The following is a 12,695-nucleotide window of genomic DNA, read 5'->3' on the forward strand; positions in this document are numbered from 1 at the left end:
CATATTAAATCAATATGAGTCTGAATCGGGTTGGTTGGTCTGGGCTCTTCAATCATCTTGCCTTTACTTTTTGGGCCAGTGAGGATATGAGAAATACTCAGTCCTGAAATTGTTGAATTCACCTTTTCACTTATTACGACTCCCTTTGATCGGGAAAAAGTCAGTGCATTTGGACCGGTGATAGTGATCAGTGGTGTTCTCATTCTAATTTATTTTTGTTTATCACCAGATTCGGTGATAGTCTTCTTTGAGGGAGCAGTTGGAGGAGCTTGCTGATGCTCAGTTGAGGATGCAACTAGAACTGTCCTGATTGGTATTGCTTAGATGGGCTGTTGAGCTCCAGTTGGCTTCAATCTCTCAGCTGGGATGGCTTCCACAGCAGCAACTGGTTTGGTTTTCTGTGTCCTTGGCTTTTTCATAATTTTCGGAGGAGGGATTTTCTCTGATTCAGTTTCAGTTTCACTCACAAATAATTTACTTTTGGTTGTTTTCTTTGATTTCGCCAAGTCCTTGGTCTTCTTCACTGATTCAGGAGCTGTCTGCGTCCCAATCTCTTTTTTGATTTTCAAAAACTGCTTAGGAGAGATGTCCAGCTTTGTATTCTGTTGCTGAACATTCTTGGCAGTGAAGAATTTGTATTTGGATTACTTCTCAGCTGACTCATCCACCAAACCTTTAATTTTTAGCAGATAGCTGAGTGGCACATCATATCCTTTGAACTGCTTGGACGACTGAACCATATTCTTCAGAATGTTTAAAATAATGGCCGACCAGTTCAGTCTTCGTCCATTTATCACAGCATAAATCATTTGTCTTCTTTAGCCGATATGATTAAATTATTAGTGTGTAACTGATCAGTCTCAACTGATTCTAGTGTAACTGATCAGTCTCAACTGATTGTCCAGTTGATTACACAACTTCAATTAGCTTCGATCAGTTCAGTTGCCTTTGGTAATATGCGCATTAATCTTCAGTTCGGGCAAGTATCAGTTACGAATCTTCAGTTCAGTTACCTTCAGTTAACTTGATCAGTTGTTCAATATTTTCGCGCTTAATTTGTCAAACTCCGAAATTTAAATTCCAGCACATCTAGACTAGTTCCCAAAATCTGAATCAATCTTCTATGTAACGTGTTAGAATCTCATTCATCTAGTTGGATTTCTCGAGATAATGAAATCCGAAGTAGGTTGCGTGGTCCATTTTATATTCAGTGCATCCCAATAAGTTGATCTCAAATTATCAATTCTTTAATAATACTTAATTAACAATCATTTAATCATCTCTTAATTAGTAATTCATTCAAAATAAGGATTTGAGTCATTATAAATAGACCTGCTGATGGATGAATTTAATAAATTTGCTGAAGAAAGTATCAAATTTTTTATGAATGAGTGAAACTTAGAACAGTCAGCTTCGCTAAAAAGTTGAAAAAGAAGAATGTAATGAACAGATACATAGCACTAAAGAAGGTTGTGGTGCAACAAATCAAAACTGTGATTACTACTGAAGCTCTTCAACGTCCAGATTATTTTCTGGATCTTCTCAAGATTCAAAAGCTGACAACAGTTTGTGCTGAACACAAATCAAACTACGATATTTTATGTCCAACTGCATTTGATGATATAGCAGTAATAAATAAACTGGCTATTGACCTGGTTTCCCTGTAGATGAAGGTCAAATTTTGGGAAAATGACCAAAAAAAATTTGAGCTAGTAGATTCCAAGGAACATAAAGTGGCTAGATCTTCATCTCAGTACGTCTCTGAGCAGCTGACTTTATCTGACTCCATGGAAGACTAACTGATTTCTCAGCCGATCTTGTCACTTCTCCTCCTTTGAAGCAGATTACTCTTCCAAATATTGAAGAAGTTTTGCAATCCATTGCACAACAACAACAATCCTTTGAAAGTTACACAAATACACCATCTATCTCGCAAATTTTGAAAGCCAACTGATCTTCTCTGAAATATCTTTCTACGAGCCAAACCGAATAGTCAACGCACATTAATAAGTTATCAGCTGATCATTTTGATTATCAAATTTGTGCTTAAAATTTTTTTATGAAATATGTGTAATTGAGAGTAAGAAGTCTTACAACTCAAATCAGTTTAGATTGGAGTTTACTAAGAGTTTCAGTTAGTCAGTGTTAAGTCCTACTGAAGTGGGTGTTTTCAAATTTCTTGTAATTACGTAAGTCTTATAGTGCAATCCTTATATAAAGAAGAAAGATGATGTAGGAGTATTGAAATATTCGAATATCCAAAAACAATTTTGTGTCTATTTATCTTTTAGCTTACCTATCATAAATACTATTAAGTAGAACTCAACTAATTTTCTTGATAAGTCAATTGTTCGAACAATCTCAGTCAGTCTATTTCTGCACATTTTATTCTAATTGACTTACTGATAACCTAACTGACAAAATAAAATTTTAGAGTTGCTAACCCAATCTAAATATTTGTTGAGATAAATTTATTAATCAACTCTCTAAATTTATTTCTAAACCTAACATAAAATGACGAAAAAAAGATGTAATATTCATCTTTAATATCAAAAGCATCAAACAATATGTTTCATGTTTACAAAATCAAATAAACTAAAATAGATATATCAAATTATTCTAATTATCCATTTTAGTGTAACTTTATACTCAAGATTTTAACTACTTATTATATATTTTTAGTAAAATTATATTTTTTTATTACTTAGTAATTAAGTTTTTGTATTTAAGATGAGGTGTTACTGTTCTTTTGGGCTTGGCCCTCTAATAAAATTGTTAACGGTCCTTGGCCCAAAGAAATGGATCAAGAACACTAATTGGGCTTTGGAATTCAGGAAGTCCAGATCAATAAACGCAAAAGGCCAATCCAATAGGGTTCTTAACTAAAGTAGAAATGAGCAACTTTTTTTTTGTTATTTTTCTAGGTGAAACAAAGTTTTATATGAACCAAATATGCAACGTATTAGATTAGATCAATCTAATGGATCTAATTATTTGGTACTTATGATCTATTAATTTATGTATTAAAAATAAAAAATATAAACCAATTAATTTTTTCCATAAATAATTTGGGCCTAAACATCCAATATAATTAATTATATTGGTCCAATTATTTTTTAAAAAAAAAGTAGCTTGGCATGGGAAGGGGTAAGCCGTAAGGTGGAAAAAAAAAAATTAATTTGACCAATTTCCGTATTCTAGCTCATTCTGTTTTATTTTATTTTTTAATGCTAGCTTAGGCTAAGGCAACAATATTGACGGTTCTTCTCGAAAAATAGGTATCCCTTGAATGAGTTTATTTACTCAGATTAGTGCTTACTGAGTCAAGATTTTATCATCTTTGTTTTGTTATTAAAAGTTGTAAGGTCCAAAAATTCGCGAAGCCAATGAGGTAAATTGTATTAAGGGGGTGAGTTTCGTGAGCATAGCATCATTCTATTTTGTAATTTAGTGATTTGCTAGTATAGTCACCATTATCATGTTTCATAAATCATAAAAAGGAACACACCACATCTAAAGAAGATGAGTAGATATTAAACACAAAACGTCCAATTCATTACATATAAGAGTCTTTACATGTCTGATTGATGAATCTAATTAAGAGGAATGATGATGTTTCCGATGTTGTTGTGCCACGGATCGGCCAAGTGATATGCCAAGTTCTCCAGTGGTCCTGTCCCGGGGTAGGCCGATTGCTGCACGCAGAACCCCACGAATGCCAACATAGCGAGACGCCCTAAATTATTTTATTTTGGAATAAAAAAAATGTTGGTAGTTATGTATGGATATAATATAATTTTAAAATAAGACAGGAGGATGGTCGGTACCATTCTTGATCTCCTTGATCTTGTACTCGTGGAAGGTTTTCGGGTCTTTCGAGAAGCCCAACGGGTCGAAAGCCCCGCCTGGATACTTCTTCTTCTCAATGTCCTTCTCAATGCTCCTCTGGTGCTCTACAAAGGCAATGGCCAAGAATTCTATCACCAAAATTGTGGGCAGGGTGCCCCATGGAACCGGGTTGCCCAGATACGTGGCTTGCCCACCCGGAACCGCCGCCCATTTTTGGGCCTCCACCCAATTACCCAGGCCCAATGCTTCAGGAACGAGGATCCCGGGCTGGATTATCACACACAAAATCACATAATCAATTGGTCAAAAATATCTAATAAAAATAAGCTATTATTCAATTGAGAAGCCTTGTGGTGAACAAATTTGGGTGTATTAGCTCTTCGATGAAAATCAATGCCTCAAATTCTACTTAATTGTTGAGATTTAAAAGTTGTCAAAAGAACATACATATTGTTACCTATATGCACAACATAGATATGTGAGACGATTTTTCAAATTTAGAGTCTTTCTTTTTTTTAAAAAAAAATTAAACTGCATATATCTAATGGTTTAAAGAGTAAAAATATTATTATGCCAAAATCTTGACAAATAAAGACTTTTGTTCTGAAAAATATAATGTAGTTGGAAAAGGAACATACAACAGCAAGCATAGCCCATCTGCAGTGGTACACTTCAGATTCCTTGAATCTCTCAAGATTCTCCGGGACCGACCCTAGGCCAAGGGGGTCGAATCCAAAGTCTCTGATATTCAAACATCAACAACAACAAAAAAAAGTTAATAATTAACTAGACCATTTCAACACTTGATCAAACATAAATTTGTATGAAAATCGGACAAAGCTTCGTACGCGGGGGCGGATCCGTCGAGGTACGGAGGACGGGGCTCGCCGGGCATCCATTCAGCGCCGGACATGGAGAATCTAGAAGTTGTCAAGTTGACGCCGAAGCTGACCGACGATGCGAATTTCGACTTGGAAGCCGAGAGGAGGGAGGGGCGTGCCCCCACGGCGATGCCGCAGCTCATGGAGGCGCTGGCTGCCATGGGCTTTTGGTGTGATGCTGTGTTCGGTTTTGGTTGGGAAAACGGTTTGGAACGACCACAATGAAGGATGGTGCAGTATATGGAAAACGGGGGATATGTGCAAAATCCAAATGTGGGATATCATTGGATGATGATATTGGAATCTGTGATGTGATTGGGCCACGTGTGCTTCGGGCAATCCAGTGAGATGATGTGGAGAATCAAGTGGGATATTGTCATGGGTTTCTGTGGTGGAGATTATGTACTTGGATTGGGGTTGTGGTTTGTTGTCTACGTGGGAAATACATGGCCATATATATACATATATATGTATATATATTCTCATGTAAAAATAATTGATTTCTCACATGGAAGTAAGTCATAAATGGATATTAAAACAAAAGTACAAAATGAACCATTGAATCGATCTGTACAACATTAGGTTAGTAACGGAACATTAAAATACTTATCTTAGCCGTAGAAATCGATAAGGTTCGATTCTGTCCATACCTAATACAACTATACTCTAGTCATAAATGAATAATATTTATGAAAGTTGCTCGAAATTTATGCTTCAAGAACTAGAGAACATGTGAATGCTAGTTCAAAAAATGACCTTGTCTAGGGTACTATACGAAATGAATCGAAATTTTAGTTGCATACACTGCTGCTTCGTCTGCAACTAAAAATTGTATGGTTCCTTCAAGGGAAAATTTTTCAGCAACTTCCGGGCTCTAGTATTTCATTCGTTACACTTTCGTGTTGATTCCTTCGATTAAATAGACCTGTTGGACGAACAGTAATTATGGCATCATTCCTCTTGCACATTCAAGAGTGCTAATAATAATAAATCGAATGGATAATGAACCGGTCCAATAGTATCCTCCACTATTTTGAACTTTAATTGCATGCATTCCACTGGTCAAAGTGGCAACCTTGAAGGAATATGTTCTGCATGTCTTGGCTCGAATTTTAAAAGCAATATTAAGCTTCATATAGGGATCAAAGCCCAAAAAAAATGGTTGTTCCTTTTAATCCGACTGCAACTAAAGTCGTAGTTCCAAGCGACTTACAATTTCAGAAATAACGTAACATGGGTCATGCTATCGTGCACTGAATACAGGCTCTGCATCTGCAGTAGGTTGAGTTCTGTGATTATATTTGAGGAGTAAACCTTCCGACAGTTCCGAGGTAAGTCCTGGCACACTCAGATCCCTATAAAACAGCAATAAAGCGCTTGTAAGAAATGGTTTATGCTGACATGCATGAGTACTAAATGTAAAGAGGGCAATTCTAACATATATACTTGACAAATGGCTCTAGATCCTTCCATTCCCACATTGGCATATCACGAAATAGAACGAAAAATCGTTTTCTCGGAGGAGAGGGAAGAGAAGAGACACTAAAGGAGTAAACCCAAGTCAGTATTGATAGGGAAAATTCATAAATTATATAATCATCATGCTAAATTATTAAAAATTTTGACTGAAAATGTAGGCGGAAGCGTATTTGAAGCCATAATTCTAAATTCTTTAGAATGAGTCTTGATTTTTCAGATCTACGCGCTCTTTTACTTAAGAGAATCTTTTAGTTTTTCTTTTCTAAATTAATTTCTTAATGAGAAAGAAAATAAGGAACATAAAGCCACGAGACCATAATCTATATATAAATAATGTTTATAATTATCTTCTGATAATTCTGTTTTAGCCCATCATAAAAACAAAAATTACACATATGTCTCTAATATTAAATACCACAATCTATTAGATACATTAAAACCAAGTAACCCAAAACATTAGTTGATCACTTTATTTTGGGCTTAACTTGATACACAATCCACAACACATAATTATTCACATATAAGCCAATATAAATAAAATTAGCCCAACAATCTTCCACTTCAGCAATATGTGTAACCTTATGATTATGTTTGTGAAAGAAAATAACCTTATGAGCTTAAAAATGTTGTCATCTTAAAATGTATCTATAATTAATCTAGTCCATCAATCACATCAACATAGGATCAAAGCAATCTTCATTACACTCATGGTAACTAGACCATCAATGATCACATATGCCAACACAACTAAATGACATAGATTATGAAGTGGATGTGTAGCATCGAAATTTTATGCAATGTGATCATAACATGCCTATTTCCAACGGGTCCTCTCTTAACCTTATTGAGATCAAAATTTAAACCATAATCAAAATGTGACTTAACTTGAAATTTATTTATACAGAAAATAAATTTACTTACATATAACTGAAAATGTCTATAACTGAAAAATATTTAAAATAACAAACTCCACTACAAAAAATTCAATATACAACCATACTCAAAAGACAACAGTTTTATCAGAAACAATTGTCTTTTTTCCTTTTAACAACGGTTTTCGTTAAAACCGTTGTCTTTGTGAATTTTTCTTTGTCAAAGACAACAAATTTTTAAAAATCGTTGTCTTTTATGGGTCAACGACAACAGTTTTAGCAAACTGTTGTTTATGGGCGTGTTTTTTGGTTGCTAAAGACAACGGTTTTTGTTAAAACCATTATCGTATATGGATTACGATTAGCGTGTTTTTCAGGACATACGACAACGATTTTAGAAAATCGTTGTCGATTAGCGTGTTTTTTAGACAAATATTTAGCGAAGGTTTTGTTAAATCCGTCGCTATATTTAGCGACGGTTTAAGCAAAACCGTCGCTTTTTTAAATTAGCGACGATTTTGCTTAAAACCGTCGTTAATTTTAGCGACGGTTTATATTCCGTCGCTATATGTAGCGACGAATGTAAATAAAACTGTCGCTAATTTAAAAATAGTGACAGTTTTGACTTAACCGTCGCTAAATTTAGCAACGGATTTAGTAAAACCGTCGCTAATTTTAGCGACAGTTTTTAACAAATCCGTCGCTAATTTAAATTTGCGACGGTTTAATGAAATAACCGTCTTTAATAGCGACGGTTTAACCAAAAAACCGTCGCAAATTGTCTATAAATATCAGTGTTTTCGTTCCATTTTCATTCACACCTTTTCACAACACTTAAAATTTTTCTCTTTTACACGATTTTAATTTCAATTTAGGATAAATTTTTTCGTTTTATTTTTTGATAAATTTTTAATTGTTAATTAAGTTCATGAATATTGTTAGCATAGTCAAATTGTAAGTTTTTTTAGATTTGCTAAATTATTAAAAATAATTTTTTTATTTTAGTAAAAATATTTGCGACGGAAATCATGAATTAACCGTCTCTAATTAGCAACGGACATTTTGAACAAACTATCGCTAATTTTAAACCATCGCTAATTAGCGACGGTTTTTCGCATGATTTCCGTCGGTAATTAGTGACAGTTTTTCATAACCGTCGCAAATATTATTTGCGACGGTTTTTCAAATGTAGCTACAACAACGATTAAAAATTGTTGTCTTTGAGCGAACCCTTTAACCACAGGAGCTTTAACAATTGTTTTAAAATGCGAAACGACAACGGTTAACCTTTGTGTTTGAGCGAACCTTTTAACAACAGGGGCTTTAACAATAGTTTTAAAATGGCTACGACAACGTTTGGCATTTTTTTTGTAGTGCTCCCACTAAAACTGAATTTTCTCATTTGACATAACACTCATATGAGCAGTGGGCTCATGAAAGTGTTTGGGTGGTAGTCCCTTAATAAGCGGATCCGCAACCATGGAATTGTACCGATATACTTAATAGACAACTTTACACTTTGAATTCTTTCTTTAACAACCAGAAACTTTATGGAAATATGTTTTGACTTCATCGATCTCCTGTTGCTATTGGAATACATAACTGCTGATTTATAGTTATAATGTATTCTTAATAGCCTTTTAAAGTCATCAACAATACCCATTCCCGTGACAAAATTTTGTAGCCATATTCCATGATTGGGTGCCTCATAACACGCTAAAAACCCAAGTGCCATGGTGGAAAAGTATATAAAAGACTGTTTAGCACTTTTCTAGAAAATGACACCTACAACAAGGAGAAAGATGTTGCTCGACCTAGATTTCGTACTATCTTGGCATCTAGAAAAATTGAAGTCAGTATACCCAATAATCTATAGTTGATCCAACATCCGATATATGAGCATGTAATATTTTGTTCTCTGTAGGTATCATAAACTCTTATGACTACTTTTAAATGTTCGATTCCCTGATTATTTAAATATCATCCCAACATTCTTGTCATGTATGCAATATCTAGATGTGTACAACTCATAGCATACATCAGACTCCCCACTGCATATGCATAGGGAATCTTCTGCATTTCTTTTTCCTCAAAATCATTCTTGGGGCTTTTGTTTGAGACTAAATTTGTCTCCCTTAGACACAGAGGTATCCGTTTGTTTATAGTCTTAGCATCCCATATGCTCGAATATACAAAAAGTACCATAAGGTCTGCCTCTCAACGTAAGACCATGAAGCTTATGAGAAAGTGTACCATATATTTTAAACAGGTTCCTACTAGAATCAACAGCCTAACATAAGGACAAATGTCGCTTGAGCTTGAGACCACCCTCACTCAGATTGTCCAAGTGGTTATTACTTATCGAGTTGAATAGTCCGTGGTTATGATTGTACACTATTAGTCCTTTGACCTGAGAAAATGTAGATGCTCTACGTATTAGCATTCACTTTGATCTGTTTACTGACTTCATTGAGGGTCATTAGATGGCGAGGTTGGGTGTAATTTCGAACTACGTAAGAGAAAAAACATTGTAGTTGATGATTCACTATCTGCTTATGGGTGAAGATATCCTATGTAATCTGATGAGTTAGTAGTACATTGAGTCTCTGGTTAGAGCAATAAATGTGTTTTAGGGAAATGAGTTTCTTAGTTGCATATATCATGTCATTATTTGTAAGGTCTAGGAAATTCAAATGACGTAACCCGACTGCATGCAATCTAGGATTTTATTGAAAAATATGTGTTTAATGATTTTTATGCATTTCATACATGATTATTGCATGGTTAGGGTTTATTTCATGATTATTGTTAAGTTTCACGCATTAGGGTGTTTATATGCAATTTGCGCTAGAACGAGTAACGGAGACCGGGGGATAATCATGAAATTTTTGTTATTGAATAATTATTTTTAAATATTTATTATGGGGTGTTTTTAAGTAATATTTTTGAAAATGGGCCTTGATTGGGTATTTTTGAAAGCGGATCGGTTACGGTGCCCGGTTGCACAACGGAAGTTTTGAAAAATTGTTTTCAACAAGAAAAACAAAACCGAGCACCTCACAATATGTGTAGCAAATAACAAAACAAACATGTCATACATAGAGTGTTTAAGAAATATACCTATCAATATCTTAAGATTGATGATGGCTCCAACTAAGAGGTTAAACATCTTAGCTCTTGAATGGTAGACTAATCTACAAGCCTCCCTTGAGCACTTCTTGCTCAAAATCTAGCCCACCACCAACAAGCTAAATCCACCTTACACTTGCACAAGAAAATGTAAGGCATTTTTCTTTGAGAAGTTTGTGCTTTCATCAACAATTTGAAGAAGCAAAATGAGAGGAATTTTTATTCAAAAATTTCAGCCAAGGTGAGTTAGGGAGAGAAGAGAGGAAATTTTCTTGGTTCTTGAAAAAGTGATAAAGTGCATGAGCATTTCATGCATTGTTTAATGAAAAAGTTGCCTCCAACCCTTCACCTCCCTTGCATGCTTTCTACTTGGGCTTGTAACAATTACAAAGTCCATGGACTTTTATTTAAATGTCTCAAACAAATTTGAGACCACGTTTTTCTTGAATGGTTGTGCAAGGGGCTGCTGTTCTACATTGCTAGGTGCTGAAAATGCCAAGGGATAAGGGATTTAGGACCTGCAGTCACGGCTTGGCCGAGTAGAAGGGTAGCTAGGTGTGAATCGTTCGAGTAGGGCTTGTTTTGGTTAGATAGGTGGATATGAGCGAACCGGCTGTGCAAGGACCATCCCTAACCATGAACCAGACCCTGGTGTGTCTGTGACATGGTCTAAGATGGCTTGCACACTGCTGGACTGTGCCATGAAGCTGATCGTCTGCGTGGATGTTAGGGTAGCCGCCGGTGCATTCTTTCGATGGCTAGCGGATTGTCGCATCTTGCAGCATGCATGGTCCTGTGATATTGGGTTAGGTAGGTCCAGGAGGGTACAGAGGAGGGCTAGGGAGAGACGGTTCAGGTCTCCTCAATGGTTAGGTCTAGGATCGATCAAACTCGGGGATTTAGGACCTACAGTCACGGCTTGGCCGAGAAGAAGGGTAGCTAGGTGTGAATCGTTCGAGTAGGGCTTGTTTTGGTTAGATCGGTGGATATGAGCGAACCGGCTGTGCAAGGACCATCCCTAACCATGAACCAGACCCTGGTGTGTCTGTGACATGGTCTAAGATGGCTTGAACATTGCTGGACTTGGTCATGAAGCTGATCGTCTGCGTGGATGTTAGGGTAGCCGCGGGTGCATTCTTTCGATGGCTAGCGGATTGTCGCATCTTGCAGCATGCATGGTCCTGTGAGATTGGGTTAGGTCGGTCCAGGAGGGTACAGAGGAGGGCTAGGGAGAGACGGTTCAGGTTTGGTTCACAATGGATAGGTCTAGGATTGGTCAAACTTGGGGATTTAGGACTTGCAGTCACGGCTTGACCGAGTAGAAGGGTAGCTAAGTGTGAATCGTTCGAGTAGGGCTTGTTTTGGTTAGATCGGTGGATATGAGCGAACCGGGTGTGCAAGGACCATCCCTAACCATGAACCAGACCCTGGTGTGTCTGTGACATGGTCTAAGATGGCTTGAACATTGCTGGACTTGGTCATGAAGCTGATCGTCTGCGTGGATGTTAGGGTAGCCGCGGGTGCATTCTTTCGATGGCTAGCGGATTGTCGCATCTTGCAGCTTGCATGGTCCTGTGAGATTGGGTTAGGTCGGTCCTGGAGGGTACAGAGGAGGGCTAGGGATAGACGGTTCAGGTCTGTCCTCAATGTTTAGGTATAGGATCGATCAAACTCGGGTATGGATGCATCTAGGGTTCATGTTTGTGTGCTGGAAATTTCCAGCAACCTTTTGGGTTGTCTCATAGGTCATAAGTTGTCTGAAACGTGTGGTTTAGGGGCTGGATGTGTAAGTTCGAGTCACGGTTTAAGTTGGGAAAATTTTTGTTAAGTTTCGGGTTGATTCGGGTTAAAACCAGGACCCCGGTCCAAGTTTTAAAATGAATCATATAAGTTTTGAAACACGCTCTAGTTTACGTCTAAGAAATTCTAATTATTATATTTTTGTGGTGTTTTGAGGAGTTTGGTAGGCTTCGGGTCGAAATTTTGAAGTCCATGGGGTAAAATGGTCAATTAGGGTTTCCAGAGGCAAAATGGTTATTTTGCACCCGGGTCGATGTAGTCACTTTGATTGTTGCACTCCCAAGAGCAGGTTGTCCACAAGTAGTATAATTCGGTGAGTCCCATATCGTATCCACAGGGAAGCTAAGGTAATTACAAGTCCACTACAATGTCTTTTTGTTTTGTTTTTGTTTCTTTTTAATTTTAATTGTTTGAATCTTTAATCGGTAAATTTTAATTGTTCAAATTTTAATTTAAGTAGTTGAGATTAAATGATCCACTCTTGGTATTTTAATAAAGTTAACATTAACGAACAATATTGAAATCCACTTAATAAAATGGTTCCAATATATTAAATAATCATATTTATATTATTTTATAAATTATTATCTTATAAGTATATAATATATACCAAAATTTATAAATGTGGTCAAGTATTTATTGTGCTATATATATTTGTAAACACTAAATCAAGGTTCCCACTTTA

The 12,695-nt window shown here is 36.3% G+C and overlaps 1 protein-coding gene across 1 annotated transcript; it reads right to left on the bottom strand.

Moving 5' to 3' along the window:
* Positions 1-3,514: 3,514 nt before the first annotated feature.
* Positions 3,515-4,955, bottom strand: LOC140976670 (chlorophyll a-b binding protein 6, chloroplastic-like). Its single transcript, XM_073440923.1, has 4 exons — positions 4,698-4,955; positions 4,488-4,590; positions 3,828-4,116; positions 3,515-3,736 (listed from the first exon to the last, which is right to left on the bottom strand). The coding sequence occupies exons 1-4, from the start codon at positions 4,889-4,891 to the stop codon at positions 3,594-3,596; spliced, it is 729 nt and encodes a 242-aa protein (XP_073297024.1). The 5' UTR covers positions 4,892-4,955; the 3' UTR covers positions 3,515-3,593.
* Positions 4,956-12,695: the final 7,740 nt, after the last annotated feature.

Source organism: Primulina huaijiensis, chromosome 5 (assembly GCF_012295235.1).
Source record: "Primulina huaijiensis isolate GDHJ02 chromosome 5, ASM1229523v2, whole genome shotgun sequence".
In the NCBI taxonomy this organism is placed as follows: Eukaryota; Viridiplantae; Streptophyta; class Magnoliopsida; order Lamiales; family Gesneriaceae; genus Primulina; species Primulina huaijiensis.